The sequence below is a fragment of the Malaya genurostris genome, chromosome 2 (assembly GCF_030247185.1).
Source record: "Malaya genurostris strain Urasoe2022 chromosome 2, Malgen_1.1, whole genome shotgun sequence".
In the NCBI taxonomy this organism is placed as follows: domain Eukaryota; kingdom Metazoa; phylum Arthropoda; class Insecta; order Diptera; family Culicidae; genus Malaya; species Malaya genurostris.
The window spans coordinates 203,431,368-203,455,059 of record NC_080571.1 but is presented as its reverse complement, the minus strand read 5'-3'; the positions used below and the strand labels follow the sequence as shown (position 1 = coordinate 203,455,059).

The window sequence follows — 23,692 nt, the reverse complement described above, 5'->3', positions numbered from 1 at the left end:
TCACTGTAAACAAAACAAATTGCGCTCAAATGACAAAATATTCTGAAGATGGTAATGGTTCAAAATGTCCAACTTTATGATGAAATCGTCAAATCCACCCAGGCCAAATACATAACAACCTACGTAATAAAAAACATCACACTGATCCCACCAATCGCAAAGTATTGTATTCTTATCAAATCGATTTGGTTTTGTAACCGATCTTGATACCTTCTCTGGACTAAATTATGACTTTTTGCGCTCAAGATTCTCAAAGAGATCCATTTTTCATCGTCACCCACAATCCGATGTGCATCGTTTTTTATTTACCTTCTAAGGCATTTCACGAACATCTTGCTGACATTTGTTCGATTCATGTTTTACCCATTTTTTCATATTATGCACAATTCCGATGGCTCTCAAGCGATCTCAAATTGCCGTTTGTGACGCATTTAATGCCTCAATCAATTGTTTTTGAGTTTGCGTATCGTCTACAATCCAATAATAATAATGGCTTCCTAATTTATTTCAGTCTTCCACGTTCCTCAGTTTTTACATGAAAATCCCTTTAAAAGCGTTGAAACTATATCTCATTACTTCCCACAAAGTATGAGGATCGAAAGCGTATTTCTGCCTTCCATAAGATCTGGCAACGGATTGTAATCAATACTGTTCGCGATTACCCGGTATTTGACACAGAATTTGTCATATTCAGACCCCAGAAGGAATAGGATGTGGTATGAAACATCCCCTGTTATATAATAAATATTGTTGACAGATAACAAAACAACAAAAACAACATGTGACAGTTCTGAAATCACAACTTTAATTGTTTAGTGCCATCCTAAAAAGTATAATTCGATACTAATTTTCGTGATAATATTGGTTTTAATAACAGGTCTAACATAAAAATAATACAAAACAGATGCGTTTGTTTTACCTTTAGTTTTTCGGTTTATTTTCTTATTCAATTTTCTTTAACTCATTCAACTTTTTCGCCAGTGTGCACACTTTGTTAGAGTATCCACATGATTGTATGCAACATTTTCTTAATAGGTAGTCATGTTTGTACAATTAACAATTCTGAGTCACAACGATTCGAAGGAAGTTCAGGTCTTATAAAATATCAGATATAAGTCGAATTGTTTCATCCAAATCGGAGTATGTGATCTCTGTTGGCTTGTTACCCATTTCTGGAATTTCTCTACAGTAACCTGTATTCGAAATGTCTTTTTTTGTTTTAACACGAGATAACTTGATCGGTAGCAGGTACTGTTGTGAACACTGTTTCAAAAAATGAAATCCTTAAAGAACATCATTAACCCAAAACATTTTCCATCAGAATATCAATGGTATTATCAAAATATCGTGAATTGCCAATTGTATTGAATCGTATAAGTCTAACTGAAATCTGCTTGTGTGCTTTTGATGATTTAATTCCTGAGTCACGAAACGCAATTATGTACATCGGTAGTATTCCTGCTCGCTTGATGATTTCCCCCATTTTGCTGTATCCTCATTCAATGGTATAAATGAATTATTTGTTACCTGTCTTCTGATCTCGCGTACAACAAAACAGAGTTCACAATGAATGTGAATCGCCTTTCGCAAACCAATTCCCTAGAATCACGTTTCTGTGAGGCTCAGTCGGGACCTTCTGAGACCTAAATTAAACAGAAATGATATAATGAAATCAAAATCGGAACCTCCCGTTTTGCTGTCGCTTCTGAATAATAGTTCAATTTCAGATTGTCGTTTTGCCATTTTGCTGTCGGTGTCCGAGACTTCAGTGTTTTAATACAATCTAAAAAAACTTCTTTTGCAGACATCAACGAGTGCCTCGATCCACAGGCTTGCGGAGTAAACGCCGAGTGTGTCAACTTCCCCGGTAACTACACGTGCCTGTGTAAAGATGGCTTTGTCGGTGATCCGTATAATGGCTGCGGAGATATCGACGAATGCGCCCAGCCAGGTGTTTGCGGACCCGGTGCCATATGTACGAATCTTGAGGGCAGTTATCGCTGCGACTGCCCTGCAGGGTTCGATGGAGATGCACGCTCGGCTCAGGGTTGTGCCGACTTCGACGAGTGCACGCGGTCACCATGCGGAAGGAATGCTCTGTGCCGAAACGACGTCGGGAGCTTTCGATGCGAATGTGCTGAAGGTTTCCATGGTGATGCTATGACGGACTGTCAAGGTGAGTGAGAAGAACAAATCAAAACCATATCGTTTCCTGATTGATAGTTGCATACAACAATAAGTACTCCATTCTTCCACCACCCACACATTGTTGGTATTGTGAGTAAGAGGGAGCTATTGCTTTTTTGACAAAAAAAAATCGATTTAATCTCACCAAAGATTGCAACCACTAACAAACATTCATTTTCTCATTCCCATTTTGTCATGGTCGTCGTCGTTCACGTCATAACTTCATAAACCTTGCCAACTTGACGTGCTTTGCTCGCATTGGAAACGCACAACGGATGCTTAAACCGTACTAACAATCACCTGGCGATCATCGACACCAACCATACGCACAAACACACTTAAACATTCCAACATACACTACATTGTGCGGACAGATATTGACGAATGCTCGAATAACCCATGTGCCGTTGGTGCTAAATGTACCAATACGCCTGGTGGCTTCCGGTGTAGCTGCCCGACGGGAATGACCGAATCGGGCAGTGAGTGCGTCGACATTAACGAGTGTGCTAGATCTAACGCTTGTGGAGAGAATGCCAAGTGCATCAACTTTCCCGGGTCATATAAATGCTTGTGCCCGCAGGGCTTCCAAGGACGAGGAGAACTTTTTTGTAAAAGTTAGTTTGTTTGTTTTTTTCTAATTTTAAATTTACATTTAGGCCAACGGTAACGGCAAACAAGTATAGACTACACAAAGGAAGTAGTAGAATAAACATTCATGGATGCCGTCATCGCTGGCCGCTGCTTTTACTCACTAATCTTCACATACACACGTACACATTTTTTGTTTGTAGATGTAAACGAATGCCTAGATAATCCGTGTGGGGAGAATGCGATATGCACGGATACGGTTGGTAGCTTTGTTTGCTCGTGTAAACCAGAATACACAGGAGATCCATTTCGAGGATGTGTCGATATAAACGAGTGTACGGCATACGATAAACCGTGCGGTAATCATGCAATATGTGAAAATGCCAATCCCGGATACAACTGCCTGTGTCCTCAGGGATACGTGGGGAAACCAGACGCAAAAATTGCATGCGAACAAGCCGATGTCAACATACTGTGTACCAGCAACTTTGACTGTACTAACAACGCCGAATGTATCGAAGGACAGTGCTTTTGTCAAGATGGATTCGAACCACAAGGATCTAGCTGCATCGACATAGACGAGTGTCGCATGGACAGCAAAGTTTGTGGGTCGTCGGCTATGTGCATCAATACTCCTGGTTCCTTTAAATGTCAATGTGAGGCTGGATTCATTGGAACCCCACCAAGGATTCAGTGCAAAACACCCTGTGCTGATGTTAAGTGTGGGAAAAATGCGTATTGCAAGGCTGAGGGACAGGAGGCATTTTGCATTTGTGAAGAAGGTTGGACATTCAATCCAGCCGATATTTCTGCAGGTTGCGTAGATATAAATGAGTGTGACCCTTCACAAGGACCAAGTGGACGGTGTGGCGTTAATGCAATTTGCTCCAATCAACCGGGTAGCTACAGTTGCCAATGCCCGTCGGGGTTTACTGGTGACGCCAACCGGCAGTGCTACGACATAGATGAATGCTTAAGGCCCAATGCTTGTGGTGAAAATGCTATATGTAAGAATCTTGACGGATCCCACCAATGTTCTTGTCCCGACGGTTCTATTGCTGATCCCGATCCTAGTGTAAGGTGTATAACCATTGTAACATGTACCAAAGATCACGACTGTCCTGGTAATGCGATTTGCGATGCTCAAAAACGCTGTCTTTGTCCGGAACCAAACATTGGAAACGACTGCCGGCATCCTTGCGAAAACATTGTTTGCGGTCCTAACTCACACTGCATGCTGGTGAATGGCGAAGCCCAATGTTTGTGTAGCGAAGGGTTCACCGGTCATCCCGGACAATGTGTCGACATTAACGAATGTGCTGGTAATCCATGTCCTAGTGGAGCCATTTGCTCCAATCTGCCGGGAGGGTATACATGCCAGTGTCCGGGTGGAAGCTCTGGGGATCCATACTCCGGAGGTTGCTCTAAATCTGCTTTGCACACATGTAACGAAAAAAATCCATGTCCTACGGGTGAAAAATGTATACAAGATGCATACAGCGGGAATAGTGTTTGTATTTGTGGGCAAGGCTATAAACGTAACTCGAAAGGTTCATGTAGAGATGTTAATGAGTGCAAAGACCCAAACAAACCAGCATGTGGCGTTAACGCTATTTGCAAAAACCTACCCGGAAGTTACGAATGCCAATGTCCTCCGGGGTTCAACGGAAATCCGTTTCTCTCTTGCGAAGAATGCAATAGTTTAGAATGCAAATGCCCTGCTCCATACAAATTTGTTGACGGAAATTGCGTTTTGGATAGCTGTTCGCCCAACGGAAAATGTCCGGGTGGTGCTGAATGCATCTCGATCACCGGAGGCGTAAGTTATTGTGCTTGTCCGAAAGGTTTCCGAACTCAAACAGATGGAAAATGCGAAGACATCAACGAGTGCTCTGAAGGTCGGCAGGTATGTGGGTACGATGCACTCTGCATGAACACTATTGGAGGTTACGAATGTAAATGCCCGTTGGGATACTCTGGAGAACCGTATCACGGATTATGTGCACTTGCCCAGAAACGTTGCTCTGCTGATCGAGAATGTGGTGCAAATGAAAAGTGCGTGCAGCCAGGTGAATGTGTGTGCCCTCCACCATTCTATATGGATGCTTATGATGGAAACAAATGCAAAAGCCCATGCGAACGCTTCCCTTGTGGTATTAATGCACGCTGCACCCCGTCTGATCCTCCACAGTGTATGTGTGAGATTGGCTACAAAGGTGATCCTTTGACCGGTTGCGTGGATGAAGATGAATGCGCAAATACCCCATGTGCATATGGAGCACAGTGCATAAATCAGAAAGGTGGATACAAATGCATATGTCCGAAAGGAATGGTCGGAGATGCATACAAAGGAGGTTGCATACTTGAGGAAGGATCGATTAGAAGCCAGTGTCGCCGAAATGAAGATTGTGCTGATACTTTAGCTTGCGAACGAGGAACATGTGTTAGCCCATGTAGTGGTTTGCTATGTGGATCCAACGCGTATTGCGAACCAGAAAAACATGCTGCTTGGTGTCGATGTAGAGTAGGTTTCGTTGAAGGTCGTAACGGAGAGTGTGTGTCACGTAAGGATTGATAAATATCAATTCCAGACTTATTCTTTAATAAATCATATTGCTTTCAGAATGCAACGGATTTATGTGCGGTCAGGGTGCTATTTGTATTGTTACAAGTAGTGGACCAACCTGCAAATGTCCTCCTGGCGAATTAGGCAATCCATTTCCTGGTGGTTCATGTGTTACCGATCAGTGCTCCGGAACTCGTCCATGTACCGAGCCACAGGTTTGTATCAGCGGACGGTGTAAGCACAAATGTGACAGCGTCGTTTGCGGTGTCGGGGCAACCTGCGATAGTGCAACGGGAAAGTGCATATGTGAACCATTCTTTGTTGGTAACCCTGAAATGCTTTGTATGCCTCGTAAGTTTTTGGGTCAATTCCTCAGATTATCATAAATTAATCTTTATCTTTATTCTAGCCATCACTACACCTGTATGTGAACCAGATTGTGGGCAAAACGCACATTGCGAGTATGGAGTCGTTCAAAATACTTGCCAATGCAATCCAGGAACTAGCGGCAACCCGTATGGAATTTGTGGTACCAAACAAAAGAACACTTGTAGCCGTACAACTTGTGGAAGAAATGCAGAATGTCGTGAATCACTAAATGCAGTCGAATGCATATGTCCGAATGGTTATATCGGCAATCCCTATGTTCAATGTCAAGACATTGATGAATGCTCAACGAGCAACGTATGCGGGGATGGTGCTGTATGTATCAACACAGCCGGAAGCTTCGATTGTCGCTGTAAGCCAGGTCATACAGGAAATCCATTCACTATGTGCTCCCCGGTTGAAAAAAGTATTTGCGATAACCCAAGACACTGCCAATGTGGAAAGAAAACTCAGTGCCCGCCAGGATACATCTGTGATCGAGGACACTGTAAAGATTTATGTGCTAATGTCAACTGTGGACCACGTGCTGCCTGTGACTCGGGAAGGTGCGTTTGTCCACCAGGATACACTGGAAACCCAAAAGACCTACGGAATGGATGTGTTCAGGAAGGTCAATGCGATAATGATGCAAACTGTAAGAATAAGGAAATTTGCTTTCAATTTGGAAAAGGACTCCGAAAATGCGTGGATGCTTGCAGTAAACTACAGTGTGGACCAAATGCCTTGTGCGTTTCCAACGATCACCGATCTACCTGTATCTGTTCCAGTGGTTATGTTGGTAACCCTGGCGACCTAACATTTGGATGTCAAAAAGAAGCCAAGATTGTGGAAGGTTGCAAGGATGATATGTCATGTAGCGATGGAAATATCTGTGCGCTTACCGAAACTGGCTTACGATCGTGTGTTAGTCCATGTAGTGCTGTCGAATGTGGTGTTAATGAAGTTTGTCAACCGGATAAGCATAACAATCCTATCTGTCACTGCCAGGACGGATTTCTGTGGAATCCAGCAATGTCAGTATGCGAGAAACCTTCTATTCCTGATTGTACTAACGATGATGACTGTCACCAAGTAGCTGCATGTCGTCAAGATGCCTTGGGAGTGCTAAAGTGCACCCAAGTTTGCGCAGAATTTACTTGTCCGGCAAATTCGGTCTGTGTTACTTCAAACCACCGAGGCAGCTGCCAATGTTTACCTGGATATACTGGAAATCCCAATGATCGAAACGGCTGCCGTCCAGAGCTCCAGGATAAATGTCTCACTAGTGCGGAATGCTCGGAATCGGATTCCTGCGTGACATATAAAGGTGCACTGGCTTGTCGACCTGCTTGTGAAAATGTGCAATGCGGCCCTCATGCCATTTGCATTAGTAATAACCATAATGCACAGTGCCAATGCCCACCTGGGTCGTTCGCAGGAGATCCATATGATTTAAAGAAGGGATGTCAATCTGTACCTTGCGTTTACAACAACGACTGTCCACCGACTCAAATGTGTAATCGAATTACTCACACGTGCTATGATATCTGCCAAGAAGATACCTGTGGAACAAATGCAGTATGTATAGCTGAAAATCACCGCTCCATTTGTCAGTGTCCACCCGGTTACAGAGCGAATCCAATAGCTGAAGTTGAGTGTGCTCCTTTAAAATCGTGTGAACCAAATCCCTGCCATCCGTCGGCTTTATGTGAGGCAGGGCCAGATGGCCATATCTGTAAATGTCCTTCAGGTCAAGTAGGAGATCCGATGACCGGTTGTCGACCAGAAGGTGCATGTCCGAATGGAGACATTCAATGTCCTGAGAATTCTGCATGTGTCAATGGTAGATGCGTCGATGTCTGCGCGAATGCATGTGGAATCAATTCAAAATGTAATGTTGTAAATAGGACACCGGTGTGCGAATGTAGAGCGAAGTATGTTCCAGGATTAACGGGATCAGCGCGGGACGGTTGTGTCCGTCAAGTCAGTACATGTATTAGTGATTTGGACTGCGGAGGAGATATTTGTCAAAATGGTCAATGCATGGTTGCATGCCGCAACTCAAACGACTGCTCGGAAGGAGAACGCTGTGTTAACAGTGTATGTACGCAACCATGTTCCAGTCATAGCCAGTGTGGCGATGGACAGGCATGCATCAGTGGTAGTTGTCTGATTGGTTGCAGAAACAATAAGGACTGTAGTAGTTCTAAAGCTTGTATCAGCAATAAATGCAGTGATCCTTGTGAATCGGAAGGAACATGTGGACCAAACTCAGTTTGTAACTGTGTGAATCATATACCGAGCTGCAAGTGTCCGCCTGGATTTGAAGGAAACCCAATTCCAGAGCAAGGATGTGTGCGGATGCCCTCTCCTTGTACCACTTCTACTGAGTGTGCCATAGGGCACATGTGCATCGCAAACCAGTGTAATCTTCCTTGTTCTGAAACAACGATGTGTGCAGTTGGAGAAAGATGTCACAACAGCATGTGTGCTAAGGTTTGCTACACTAACAACAATTGCCTCCCAGGAGAGGTGTGTAACGAAGCAGGAACGTGCCAACCGGGTTGCAGTACGGATACTGATTGTCCATCCCAGAAAGTGTGCCTAGCAAGCAAATGTAAATGTATGAAGGGTTTCATCGGTACTCCATCGGGTTGCGCTGATATTGATGAATGCTCAGATAATCCATGCCATTCATCAGCACTCTGTGAAAATATTCCCGGATCATATCGATGTTCCTGCCCTGCGGGAAAAGTTGGCGATGCTTACTCAAATCCGGGATGCCGTTTATCGAATCAATGTTATAAGAATACAGATTGCGCGGAAAACTTAGCATGCAATGAAGGGAAATGCAAAGATCCTTGCCAGTTAACAATGTGCGGAGCAAATGCCGAATGTCATACTCTCGATCATGTAGCAGAGTGTCAATGTCCACCAGGACATCTGGGAGATGCTCGTGATACGTCAGTTGGTTGTTTCCGTGTTGAGTGTTTAGAAAACGACGATTGCGGCCAGGATAGAAAATGTTTAAGAGAAACAAATAAATGCATGAATCCTTGCGACCAAGTCGATTGCGGTAAAGGGGCCTGCCATGTCGAGAATCACGAAGCAATTTGTACATGCTTACAAGGATACGATGTAGTTGATGGACGTTGTGAAGACATAGACGAATGTGAAACTAATCCATGTCATAAGAGCGCTAGGTGTCAAAATTCTCCCGGAACTTACACCTGTTCTTGCCCAGAGGGATTGGTTGGAGATCCTATCCATACCGGATGCAGAAGTCCAGATGAATGTATTACAAACTCGGACTGTCCAACATCGGCAGTCTGTGAGCAATCACGTTGCAAAAATCCATGCAGCATCAAAAATGCCTGCGGTGAAAATGCTGTGTGTACAGCTGTAGGTCATGCAGCAGTGTGTGAGTGTGCATCAAATACCCGTGGAGATCCGAAAGTTAAATGTCGTAAAATTGAGTGCTCAGAAAGCAACGACTGCTCCCCTAGTCAAACATGTATCAACTACAAATGTGTCGACCCGTGCTCATTGACAAATGCTTGCGGTCAAAGTGCAAATTGTTTGTCAGATAATCATTTAGCGATTTGCTCATGTCAACCGGGAACAACCGGAAATCCACTACTAGGATGCGTTCCACTACAGTACTGTAACAGTGATCAACAATGTCCTGCTGGAACTAAATGTAATGCGGGTGTATGTTGCACCCTATGCTCGAGTAATCGAGATTGTATCAGTGATCAACTGTGCATCCAAGGAGTTTGTCAACCAACTTGTCAAACCAATTCCAGTTGTCCTGACTTCCAATTTTGTCACAACAACATTTGCACCCAGGAATTCAAATGTCGCTCAAACGACGATTGTGATCCTGATGAAACTTGCACCATAGATGCAACAGGTCGCTCGGAATGTAAAAACGCTTGCTCGGGACGAGTTCTTTGCGGAAGAAATGCTGAGTGCTCAGCCAGAGATCATTCAGCAGTTTGTGGGTGTAAAGAAGGATTTTATCAGGATAACAGTGGCACTTGTCGAAAAATAGAATGTCAAACAGATAACGACTGTTCAAGTGATAAGACCTGTGAAAGCCATACGTGTAAGATTGCGTGCCTAATAGGTGAGCCGTGTGGATCTAATGCTCTCTGTTCGGCCGAAGATCATAAACAGGTTTGTTACTGTCAGCCAGGATTTACAGGAGATCCGAAATCAGGCTGTACTTTGGTTGATTTTTGCAAGCAATCTCCGTGTGGACCGAACGCGAAATGCCGAAACAGTCGCGGATCTTATCGGTGCGCATGTCCTTCTGGCTTGGTAGGAGATCCCTACAGTAGTGGATGCAAAAAGGCAGCCGAATGCGAAAAGAATTCCGACTGTCCAGATGTAGCGATTTGTGATAAGTCGAACGCAGAACCCAAATGTCGTGACGTATGCGAAACAGTTAATTGCAGCCCGAACGCGGAATGTCAATCGAGGAATCACAATGCCGTGTGCCTATGTAGGAATGGCTATGAAGGTGATCCGAACGACCGCCTTAACGGATGTAGGCCAGTAACTGTACCGTGCAAATTAAATAGCGATTGTCCAGAAAATTCATACTGTAATAGGCAAATATGCAAACGTAAGTTCCCGAGTAGTGTTTTCTTCTCTTTCTGCCTTGGTGTGATAAATTTCTTTAGTTCTATCGTTGACCTCCTCAATCTTCCTAATAAATCTAGGACAAATGTTGCCGTCGACTTCACGTGAGTTCGTTACGCGTTCCGAACATAAGAATGGATAATTCTTCGGTTATTTCAGACACTTCATTCATGACTCGTCCACAACTCAAAACTCACTTCCAATTCAAAATCACACTCTTCAGTGAGCACATTTTTTCACAACACCATTAAAACAAGCACCTTCATGGGTGTGCTGCCAATTGCAATGATTCTAACATTAATCTACATGAATCAAACTCACCTTAGGACTCAATGATGTCCTTATCTAACTAGAGCAACCAACTTATTCAATTAGTTTAGATATTTACAGAATAATAGAACCAATCAACTGCAATGATGTGCTAATGGAATATTTCTACATCAATCTAGCGGCTTGTTCGAGTACCGAAGAATGTAATCAGGATGAAGTCTGCTCCAAAGGACAGTGCCTCAACCCTTGCCAAGAACCGAATGCCTGCGGGATGAACGCGGACTGCCTTATGGCAGGACATTCCAAACAATGTTCCTGTCCTCACGGATTCACTGGTGATTCTGCATTGGAGTGTGTAAGAAGTGAGTTTTGTAGAATCAGTTGTAGTAGGGCTAGCGATACAATTTTTCTTTCTCCTGCTGTTTAGTTCCAACCTTATGCGCCTCTAATACTGATTGTGTAGCAGGGACATCTTGTCATGAATCGATGTGTTTGCCAAGATGTGGCACCGATCAAGATTGCGCTTTGAACGAGAAATGTATTGGAAACAAATGCATGCGTAAGTGATGATTTATTGATAACTGTTGCGGTGTGTTCTGAATCCGAGCTTTTTCTTCTAGTTACGTGCCGTCTGGATAACGATTGCTTCCTTGGACACATTTGCTTGAATGGTCGCTGTGTCTACGGATGCCACACGGATGATGACTGCAGTGCTAGTGAAACGTGTCGAGCTAATCACTGTACTGATCCATGTCGCGATAACCCTTGTGGCCCCAACGCTGCCTGCACCGTTGTCAACCACCGGGCTAGCTGTTCCTGTATCAGTGGAATGGTACCAAGTCCAACGGCGAAAATTGGCTGTGTTCGTGCCCCAGCACTCCAGTGTACAGCTAATCGAGACTGTGTCGATGGAACGCAATGCATTGAAAACCAGTGCCGCCCTGTTTGTGCAAACGATCAAGGATGTCTGAATAACGAACGATGCGACCGTGGAACTTGCAAACCGATTTGTAGGCGAGACGACGATTGTCGAACGGGAGAGGTTTGTCAAGGACAAACGTGCATGGTCGGATGTCGATCTGACGCTGGTTGTGCTTCAAAGCTATCATGCATTAACCAACAATGCGTGGATTCTTGCACGGAACCCACCGCTTGTGGCACTAACGCCCTCTGTTCCGTTTCGAACCACAGAAAACTGTGTTCTTGTCCACCACCACTTATTGGAGATCCACTTACAGGATGCCATGCTGAACAACGATCATGCCAAACAAGATCCGACTGTCCAAAAGGATATACATGCTATGGGAATACGTGTATGTCAGCCTGCCGCAATGATCAAAACTGCTTGACTGATGAGAGGTGCATTCGTGGTACTTGCAGAACGGTATGTAACAGCGATGCCTCTTGCTCTGATGGATTGATCTGTGAAAATAGAGTGTGTCAAGCAGGATGCCGAACAGATAACAACTGTCCTACTAATCAAGCATGCGTCAACAAACAGTGCACTGATCCTTGTACGGTTCTCGGTCAATGTGGTACATGTTCGGAGTGCACTGTAGCTAATCATGGAGTTCAATGCAGTTGTCCGAATGGTTACCTCGGAAATCCTCTAGTATCCTGTTCACCACCACCACAAAAATGTAATTCCTATTGCTACTGTGACGAAGAAGGCGTGTTTTGCGCTGATAAATGCCGGCAAGCTAAAGACTGTGCTTGTGGACAAACATGTTCCCGAGGAAGATGTCGCACAAAGTGTAATCCTGGGGCCTGTCCTGCTGGACAGTTATGTCAAAATGGAGCATGCATAGCAGGTTGCCGATCAAACACGGATTGCGCAGCGGAGCGATCATGCTCTAATAAAAAATGCGTTGATCCCTGCGCTGGAGGAAAAGCATGCGGAAAGAATGCTATGTGCCGAGCGTCTGATCATCAGGCCTTCTGTTTGTGCCCTGACGGGTATCAAGGAGATCCACGCGAAGGATGCGTACATTACGAATGCCAAACGAACGAAGATTGTGAGCTGGACAAGAAGTGCGTTGTTGGAAAGTGTACCAATCCATGTCTGGAATCGGAGGCATGTGGTCTAAATGCCCAGTGTCGCGTCGTGAATCGTCAAACCCAATGCTCCTGCACTCCCGGTTTCTTCGGCAATGCCCGACAGGAGTGCCAACCACTGCAAAAGGGTAGCTGCTCGCAAAACCCGTGCGGAGAGAATACCATCTGCCGGGAGGACGCCAATGGATACGAGTGTTCCTGCCAACCAGACTGCATGGGAGATCCTCGACAGGGTTGCCTATGTCAAGGCAAACAAACGAACAAATGTCTTGATTTTCCATGTGGTAAAAATGCAGTGTGCCGCGTTACAGCCCATGACCAACCGGAATGCTACTGCCCTCCCCTCTATGCAGGGGGCGACCCGTACACGGAATGTAAGTATATCTCATGCCTGTGATGAAAAGTATTTTTTTCCTTCGAAGGTTTTTGTACTACAAGCCACTAGCGACGCTATTACAAACTGATGCATTTTTTTAACAGTACTTGTAGATTTTTTTAGATTAACTTAATTATTTCTTAATGTTTTTTTTTCAAACAATTCAGGTACGAACGAACGAACAGTAACTGACTGTCGAACGACTGGATGCACAGAAGGCGAATGTGTTCGAGACGGCACGAAATTCATATGCCGTAATGGTAAGTGGTCCCTTCTATGCCATGAAATCAAATCCATATTTATCATAATCGTACTTAGAAATTGTTTTTTGATTAAAAAGAGTTAAGCGACTGATTGTCAGTAGGAAATTCCAGCCCATGAAAAAAGGTTAATCAATTACCGTAACGAGTTACATTCCTCGATAAGCTGAAGAAAACTTAAGCATTGCTATTAAAATTGTCCATGTCCATGATCTGTCTAACGATCTTTTTTCAATACTAGTCCCATTTACATTAGAATCCGGTTTAATCTTCCGAAGCAGTCACAATCATTTTGCGATAAATTGTCCATAATAGAGACTTTCTATCAATGGATTGCCTTTCCATCTGTCACGGAAACCACTTGAACATACTTAGCATGTCTATACACATTTGCACCCGTTCCAATGAACCAACAGTAATCCATTGATAATCTGTCATAAGTCATACCTTCCATTTTAATCAATTGGCTCTATATCCATAAGAAATGACTTTAATGAACGTTTATATGTACCGGAACACACATTGCACAAGAATATCTACTGTATACATACAGAACACGCCATTTTCGATGCCGTCCTACCAAGTGTTCATGTGAATTACAATGTACAAAACAAAACAGCACAAACTTTTTCCCCACTGTTCACTTAGTATATATTTGAAAGAATGGTTAGAGATGTCGCTGTCGTAATCGCGGTTACCCAATCTGCGCCCTCTTTTTTCTCAATGTACAAACACACTCCGCAACGTTTCGACCTTCCCTTGGGCTCCTTGGCCAGGGATAGCGGCAAATGAGCGTGGTATCGAAACTAGATCTTTAAACTCCCGCAAATCCTACATTTACTTTGACGAAAAAATCATACAGATATATACAAATGCTCCTCACAGCAAAACAAAAATGAAACCTCCACATATACACATCGTTTTTAGTAACTAGTGGTTGTCAGAATTTCCTTGAGTTTTATCCTAATTTTGTTTTGATTTTCTAGTCCTAATTATTTTGACGCTAGCATGAAATTATTTCAAAAACCAAACGAAAACTGAATCATATTATTAAGAAAAGAATAGGCAGATTGGGAACTGTGGACGGGACACTTCTCACATAGTTCATTACTTGCACGTGTTTGGCTCGGGCTGTGTACACACTTATCAACTTAGCAACTAGCTGAGATCAGTTGTTTTGATTGGGTTTTTCTCTGTATTGTTTTGCGAGTTCCTATTTATTTTATTTTTTCTAACTCTCGATTGTCAATATTGAATGAAAATTGGCCATACGATGTACATATAGTTTTCTTTTTCCTCTTACCTAATCTATACTGTGTTCTATCTGTTTTTATTTCTTTCAATAAGAGTGTATTCGATATTTTCCTTTCATATTAGAAGAGAACAATAGTCAAGTTTGATTTACGTTTGTCCAAATTCCAGCCAAAAAATATTTCAAAATTATCACCTCCTGTGTCTTTCCCGGGCAGAGCGCATGTGTTGGATGTACTTTAAGTGTGAGAAACGTTTTGGCGATGAAAGTTAAGATAACATCCAGTTCTCGCCTCCACAGTTCCTTTTTTAATAACAAATATCTTTTAGCTCAAGTGAAACTCAAGCTTTTCCTTGGTTGTTTTGAAATAATTTCTTCCAATTGTTTTTTGTTTTGTTTGTTTGTTTGATTGATTGTTTGTTTGTTTGGATAGCAGTCGATGAGTTGTTGGGGTAAATGGACCAATTCACGGTTTTGTTTTATTTTTAAATCTGCACAATTCTTTCGTATGTTTGTTAGCTAAGTATACGATGCAAGTTATTCTAGCAATTACGCACCCAACTCAAAAAGTCTTCTAAATTTTCATTTTCGGAGCAATGATTAACATTAGGAGGTAAAGAATAAGTGAACTTGATGACAGTGACGCGCCTTCGCCAGAAAATTGGTACATTTGCCCCTTGGAAACTTGGCGTATCCATAAGCAGATTCAACACGAACACACACCACTACTACTACCACTGCTACTACTACTAGTACTACTACTACTTGTTACACACATACATCTCACACACATACCTACATACATACATACAAATACAAAGTTACTGTTCTTACAATCCTGTTATTATCATCACAAAAACCAAATCTAGACGAGTCCTGCGCAAATGATATGCAATGTCCCAATGAAAAGGCGTGTATTGGAGGAAAGTGTTCCGATCCTTGCTCATTACGAGGAGCCTGCGGGGATAACGCTCTGTGCCGAACAGTTTTCCATAGGCCCCAATGTTCATGTCCAAGCTGTTTTGTGGGTAGGCCCAATATTGAATGTAAGCCCGATCCAAAATGTCAAGAAGTCAACACACAAAAACCAAGCGATCCCAAAATAGTATCGATATCATGCGAAAGAGATAACGACTGTGACGAGTCATTACGCTGCGACAACAGTGGGCAGTGCAGTGATCCCTGCACTATTCCGACTACATTTGTGTGCGATTCGAATAAGAAATGTATCTCGCGGAAGCATCGACCCGTTTGCGTTTGCAAGCACGGCTTTATTGTCAATGACTACGGAGAGCTGATTTGTGCTCCGGAAAAGCGCGAATGCCACGGCGATGATGGATGCGCCTCGAGTATGGCTTGTATTGACGGCAAATGCGTTAATCCTTGTATGCCCAGTGCCAATCGGGGCCCTGCTTGCCCGGAGGACAAAGCATGTCTGGTAATGGATCACAAACCCACCTGTATTTGTATGAAGGATTGCAGTCCTTCCCTATCGATATGTCTGCGAGACAGCGGATGTCCGCCGGATCTCGCTTGTCGTAACTATCAGTGTGTTAATCCTTGCGAAATTACTCTGTGTGCTGACGACACACCATGCTTTGTCGAGAACCACAAGCCAATATGCAAATTCTGCCCTCCTGGATTCGTGAAAGACGCCCATCAAGGATGTTTGAAAGGTAACGAAAAAAAACTGAGAACTTAGCGGCGATTAGCGCAAAGATAGAAGAACTTTCCTTCAAGTATCTTTCTCAAATTAAATTAGGAAATGAGTTGCAAAATTCAACTATTCCAAACCTTCTACCGTCTATTCTTTCTACTTATGTGCTACATATTATCTTCTTTTCCGTGCCAGCTGTCTATACGTAAATGTAAGGACATTGTAATAGATTTCATAACTACAGCTGTTAGCCGACTCTATGTACATTAAGCCTTCATATTTCTATCCCGAATCGACTCCAACTATCTCGAAGTCAACTGTCCAACTACACTACCACGATTGGAAACATTGAAATTCAAAACACTCTTTGACCAGAAGCAACTGAAAATACGCCAATTGAAATTCAAAATAAAATCAATTCTAACGACGCCTCAACATTCACACATGCTCATGCTCAACAGAAGAAAATAAACCTAAGCAAAACCAATGCCAAACACTCACCTACTTGGCTCTTCTAAAGCTACTCTCAAACGCCTTGCTCCAAGTGTCGCATTCATCTGGAACCAACACAAATGGTTCCCAGTAATCGCGATACTCTCTGCCACTATCTCTATACACTCTTACTCATCTACACTCACACCTACTTCACTACACTTTCGAACAATCAATCTATATACTATCACTCTAGATACTGCTGTAACTTCAAAACTGTTATTACCACATTTACCTACTCTACTACTACTACTACTACTACTATTACTACTACTGCTACTTACTACAAGACCTTACCCCGAGTGTAAATAATAGTACGTCCAGTAACTTGCATCAAAAATATTCCTTTCTTGAACTATCTGTACGCTAGAGTGTAAATTAAACCATTTCTTCTAATAATATTTGTTTTGTTTATAACTTATAACACCAATTACCACTTACCTCCACAGCTACAAAAATTAAAGATGCTGAACATGAAGTACATAGGGATCAGCAACACGAGACGACGCCCGGTACCTGTTCGACACATTTCGACTGCGGCGAACAGTTGCAGTGTTTGGCGGGCCGGTGTCTTGATCCGTGTAGGTCTGGTTGTGGTCAGTCAGCTTTATGCACCGTGAAGGCACACGTTCCCATCTGCACCTGTCCCCCTGGGCATCACGGTAATCCGAACCAAATGTGCATTCCAACTATCTCCTCTTCTGTTAAGGATGAACAAGTCGACACAGGTTTGATGACAACTACCGGGGCCGATATCCCGATAACCACTGATGGTTACTACCAAAGCGATAGTATAGACCGGTCGGATGTATTCAGCACGTTTGAATCAGAGATGGATACGGAAAGTACACGGGAATTTTCGCTCAGTAGTACCATATCTTCAATAGATACCCTTGAATCTACCGGAACAAAATCTGATGCACTGCCATCTAAGACCGATATTGAGACATCTACTAGTGATATATTAATAACCGAAATCATTCCAAAGGAATCGAAAATTCCTGACGACAGTTTACTTCAGTCAAACGAAGTAGAGACTACCACAGTCAATATTTTAATTACTACTGAACTGAAAACACATATAATAACAACTGAAAATTCCAATTTTTATCAAACCACAACTCAAATCCAATCCGCAGAAACAAATTCGATTGAAAATAATGTTACACTAACTAGCAAAGACGGTGAAACGACAACAGATGAAACTAAAACTAGTACATCAGTTACAAATAACCCACAAAAGTTATCTATGGATGAGCTTTCTGGGCCAACTACTAGCGCCGAAGAAATAACAACAAACGAACAGTACACAACAGTATCAAATGAAATTGACACACGTTCTCCGCAAGACAGTAATACTCTTCCCAGTATTACTGAAGACGATACTACCTCTACGTCTTTACCGGTCATAAGTACAACAACTTCAATTCCTAGAGACAGAGAGACATTATCGATTGATCTGCCAACAACACGTGTTTCACCGAATGAGGTGTCTACGAACTCAATTACTTCGTCAATTCCCGATTTAATAGAATCGACAACTTCATCTATCTCCACCACTGAAACTAGCCAACCAACTGTGACAATAATTGAATCGGTTTCGGAAGAAACTACTGAAACTTCAGTTGATCGTGTGACAAGCATGGTTGATAATAATCAATCTTTCACTACGAGTGAACCCAAAACAACGATTCCCACAAACTCTGTAACAACTTCCGTAGATCAAGAAGTGACCGAAGTGCTCTCAATGACAACGATTCCTACCAGTACTCGGAAGTCACCTGAAGCACTGTCGAAACAAGACCGCAAAACTACAGAACTAGAAACCGCTATACCACCTATAATTCAAACCCAGCCAACCACTCTTCCGGATGTGCTGCTCAACCGCAGTACAACCGAAACGTATAGTGAGTTTATGTACGATCGCGAGGGTACAGTGAAACCTATCAAGAATCCCAACCAAACTACTACAATCAAACCGATAAAAGAGCGTAAGGAAACCGAAACGGTGATATACTTTATCGATGAAACAACAACATTCTCATCCAGAACACTTGACGAGCAAACTGAACATGATAGAAGCATTCCTCTGTCAACTAGTAAATACGAGAATGACGATAATGAGGTTGACGATTACGAAGATAGCAGCGGTAGTGGAGAAGCTTTGGATAGCACCCAAAAATCGATAAGTACAACTCAGGAAACTACGGAGACAGCTATAAATCCTACAAAAAGCACAGAAACCACTGTAACATTGGACCGGAACGAAGATAGAATAACTGAAGAGACAACGTCCGATAGTTCAATTTCGTCTACGATTGTTGAACAAAATATTTCTTCAACCGAAAAGACTACAGCGACTGTCACTGAAATGACTATGAAAACCTATCCCGACCTGTCTCAAGCTAGCGATTCATCAACCCACATCTATGATCCAGTAACTACAATGGAAGCTCTAGGGTTCGTTCCAAAATGTTTACTCGACAGCCAGTGTCAGTACAACGAATCCTGTGTCGACTACAATTGCGTCGATCCTTGCCAGTTGCGTAACCTTTGTCCCGAACACATTCCCTGCCTTACCGTGAACCACGAGCCCAAGTGCTTTTGTAATAAAGCTGATCCGGTTGATTCTGCAAATTGTATAAAAGAATCAGGTAATATGTTCAAAGAATATCTCTTAGTTGACAGCTCTCTGGACCGACCAAAACCTGCTTCGAATCGCTGCTCTTGGTGATCTACAACTATATCAATCCCACCCTGTTTTCCAATCATCCGGTGCTAATTCAAACAGTACTTGAACACACCGCTTGAGCGCATCCATATACAAAATCTACTGGAATGCATCATCCAACTGTTGATTGGTTCATCCTGCCAGTAAGCTATCTATCGTAGTGCCAACGATGCTCGAACTTTATTCACATTCTGCCTATCTCATTTACTTTCTGATTCGCCTCCTATAACGATCTGCAGCAGTGCATTCCCGGGCAACTAGGAACAATGGTCGGATTCCAGCAGAGTTGGTCATAGAGAAAATCCTGAAAGGCACACCTTCAACTTTCTCTTAGTTCTGCATCATACCTTTCGCGATGTGGCACCTCAAGTGCGCTAGCGCACCACAAAAGCGCCTCATTGTACTGCAGACCAGACGACTGCAGCTGCATGGAAATCAATCAGAAATCGACCACTTTCATATTTATAGTGAGGTTTTACAACAGTTTACTTTGTACTCTGCTAGAGCAGCATCTCACTCTATCCGGTGTACAGTTAAAATAGATTTGAATCTGTAGTATACTCTATCTTCTTGTTCCAGTAGTGTATATTTATGAATACGTAACGATTTCGGAAACTTTCTCCGTCGAGCAAAGCTCAAAACCGAAAGCGATCTCTTGTTGTATTCTATCCTAGTTTTTTTTCTGTAAATACATTAGATGTACAACTCTTGGTGATTGGTTATTGGGAACGGTTGAAACACAATATACACTAATACAAATATTTCGCTTGCTTTATGTGTATCAATGTAATAGAAGCTTAAGCTGCTTTGCTTGCCCGAATGCTTGCGTAGATTTCGTAGCCATGGTCACGCGAACACCAGTAGTTAATAGCATTCCATCGGTTATTCTTTCAGTAGTACCATCAACCTGAACCAATCTAAAGCCACAGTGAAAGAAGAATACATGCGTATCCTCGTGGGGATCCCTTTCATGAACCATACTAATCTATGCTTGCACATTTTCCAGAGGTTGGATGTAAACATAACGACGAGTGCTCTACCGAACGGTCGTGCATCAACGGAGCGTGCATCGATCCTTGCCATGCGGGTAATCCATGCGAGTCCGGCCAGGAATGCGAAGTGCAAAATCACGAACCGGTGTGCATCAAACGTAAGTGCTCAAATTTTATTCATTCATTAAACATTGATTATATAATATTGGGAATATTCTTGTATACCAACCATTGAGTTACGTACGGTATCCTCAGATACGCCCGCGGTGACAATTCTTCATCATTTACTTTTTTCTTAGCTTCGAAGAGTTTCCGCCTAACTTTAACCCACTACTTCTCTACCGAGCGAATTCACCTCTTGTACCTTATACCATTCCAAGACGGATTTAGCTGAATGGTAAGAAGCCATATCGAACCAAATAAAGAGCTGGCAGTCGTTGTTACCGATAAATGATAACAACCGCTTTCGCAAACATTCTTTCTCGTACACATTCTCATTGACAGTACCGGTAGAAAACGCAGCGTTTAGGTTGTTGACCACAGCTAAATATGGCCTGCCAAATCAAATATTTCTTAGGGAATTTCGACATCTTCTTTGTCCGAAAATGCTTGGGCACTGCTATTTGAAGCGTTCGAGCCCGTATGCTCCGTCGTCTAATGTGTTACAAGAGAATTTTTGCATAAAAATTGTGTAAAGCTAAAGAAGTTTTTTGCAGTGAAATTTCACTTGTCATCACGGTTGTGCACCATTTTCACTTTGTACGATTTCAGTCTTTACTTCTGCTCCCCCTTTTTTTTTTTGATTTTGACTTCCCAAATTTACGAGGCATAGTTCGCACAGAAAGATTGGGATTTTTCCCAATAATGACTACCACCTTCCTATCCGTTTATCGGGACCAAGCTTTTCGATATATTCCACTTCCAATTTTCTGATCCACAGTCAGGCGCCGATTTGCGAACACAAAACACGTACCGATAAAATCAGATTTTTCTACCGTATAAATTGCGCCCTTCCACTTGATGTGACGTCGTTGAATGCAACAAGAAAGTAAACATGTTGAACCACCCAATAAAGTGGAGAGTTTCGTATAAATACGATATTTCAGTAATCAGCAATTCAGAGTCTGCACTGACAGAAAAGTGTCCGAAATTGACCACGAACAGACTTTAGACAGACCCTGTCAGCTTGGAGCGAAATCATTCTTCAGTTCAGCAACGCCATCGCACGGCATCACATTCAACATATCATGTCAATTGTATGGGTGCGCAGCCCTGCTATTTTGGCGCTCACGAATTTGACATTTATCTCCCCTACTTCTATGTATGAGATTCGATGCGGACTCACCTGAGAGCGATATGCTCGCAAAAAAGGATGTTGCCAATGATTTGTTCGGGAAATGTGAGAGCTGGATATCTTGTTAATATGAGTCTTTGCTTTAAACCATTTGGACGTGATTTATCATAGCATCGTAGTTTTAAAACTAGCTCAGGTTCTCCTAAATCTGTTTTTGTCCAGAAATGTTCGCCATAATCTAGCTAAACCTGAAGCTATCTGAAACTAAATTTTAAGTTTCAAATTAACATGAGTTGGCCCGAAGCGACGCAGCTATCTCCGAACAAAATGGATGGATGAAAAAAAAGCAATTTATTGGTTTAATTATAATTTTTGAGATAATCGAGTGAGAAAGTGCATTTTATTGGAAGCGTTATCTATACCATTATATCTTCCGAATTAGAAAAGCCTGCTATTCGTTCTATGAATTTTACATATGTCCGAATAGTAGATTCCAAACGAGCCTAAGATTGTAGAAATCGATTCAACCATCTACAGATCTCGTCGAGCTAAGTCAAATTGCATATAAAAATGAACTGCGTCAAACGGTATACAACAATAAGGGTCTCCAGCCACCGATCAAAAGTCAGTTGTCAAGCAATTCTATATCTTCTCTAAAGCTTGAGTCATTTAATACCTGAATGCAAAACAAAATTTATCTCGGAGCCACGTCAATAATTGTTGAATACTCTAAGCAGCCATTTTATTTCACAATCTCTGTCGCATTCCGAGTCACCTCTACTCCTCTCTGTTTGATATTGACCAAATAGGATAAAGTGTTATAATATGCTCCTCTCAAGAAAACATTAGGATAATTCCAAATATATTAATATATTTTCTTCCAGAATGTGGGTATTTCATTGCAATACGACTAAAGAACATAATTTCCCATGACTCTGGTAGAAGTGATGAAAATTGATGATTCTAACACATTTTCTAAAACGACCACATTCTCAGTTCTTTCACATGCCATAATGCCACAGACGCCGTATAATATACTTCACAACAAATCATTGTTATGCCCCATAACAATAATGCCCCTTGAAATATCAAAATAGAAAAAAAAAAAAAGCATTGGGTTAGATTAGATTAGATTTGAAAGGAATCGCATGCGAGGGATATATATCTAGGAGCGAATATTAACAGTTCCAAAATAATTGACGTTAGCTTGGTTATGTCTCAGGTATGATTTTCCGGCCTTTTGTCGTGAATACGACTTACTTTACTATGGGGCGCCTTTTCAAAATTAGCCATATGAAAGAATGGGCAGAACTTAATCGCGAATATCTCGACTTGTATTAATGGTAGCAACATAATTCTTTCACCATTTCATCAAAAATATGATCAGGAATTCAGGATAATATTTTGAACAGTGTGCGATAACCACAAACAACTCAAAAATTAAGTTTTCTTAAAATTTGAAAACAACGCGGAAAACTTTTTACTTTCGCTTGGGTTTTTCGCGCAAGGACGACGATTTTGAGATAGTCAGGCACATATCTTCAACTGAATGCGTATAAAAGGGGAACCGTGGTCGAAAATCGATCAATATTCGTCATCTAACACTCGATGTGGATAGACGAATAACCTACTACGACTAATTTCGATTTTGTTTTATTTTTTATTCGCAGTTGTCTACCTACCCAAGCTATGGGTAAAAACCGCCATAGATCCGAGAAGGATCCAAAGGATGCTAAGCGTCTGAAGCCAAGTGATGTACAGGTAAACGACCGTTTGCTGAGTAAAAACCAATATGCTGATCTGCCAGTAGATGTCGAAGAGGAACTGCAGAAGAAGGAAAAAATGCCGCCTTTCTACCTGAAGGGCTTCCCACCAACTCTACGCTCGGATTTCAACACACTGATCAGCAAAGGACTACAGGCAACAATCCGTTTATGTACTGAAGGCTACAAAATAACT

General features: G+C 42.3%; 1 protein-coding gene across 1 annotated transcript in view; it reads left to right on the top strand.

Annotated features, from left to right (window-relative positions):
* The window catches only part of LOC131427166 (uncharacterized), a 334,261-nt gene that overhangs the window by 225,885 nt on the left and 84,684 nt on the right, over positions 1-23,692 (top strand). Inside the window, exons 7-18 of the mRNA XM_058590132.1 lie at positions 1,805-2,176; positions 2,562-2,801; positions 2,979-5,339; positions 5,399-5,692; positions 5,751-10,337; positions 10,804-10,986; positions 11,052-11,183; positions 11,245-13,053; positions 13,223-13,315; positions 15,437-16,243; positions 17,166-19,370; positions 20,454-20,597. Coding sequence (XP_058446115.1) covers positions 1,805-2,176; positions 2,562-2,801; positions 2,979-5,339; positions 5,399-5,692; positions 5,751-10,337; positions 10,804-10,986; positions 11,052-11,183; positions 11,245-13,053; positions 13,223-13,315; positions 15,437-16,243; positions 17,166-19,370; positions 20,454-20,597 — 13,227 coding nt within the window. The remainder of the gene's footprint in view (positions 1-1,804; positions 2,177-2,561; positions 2,802-2,978; positions 5,340-5,398; positions 5,693-5,750; positions 10,338-10,803; positions 10,987-11,051; positions 11,184-11,244; positions 13,054-13,222; positions 13,316-15,436; positions 16,244-17,165; positions 19,371-20,453; positions 20,598-23,692) is intronic.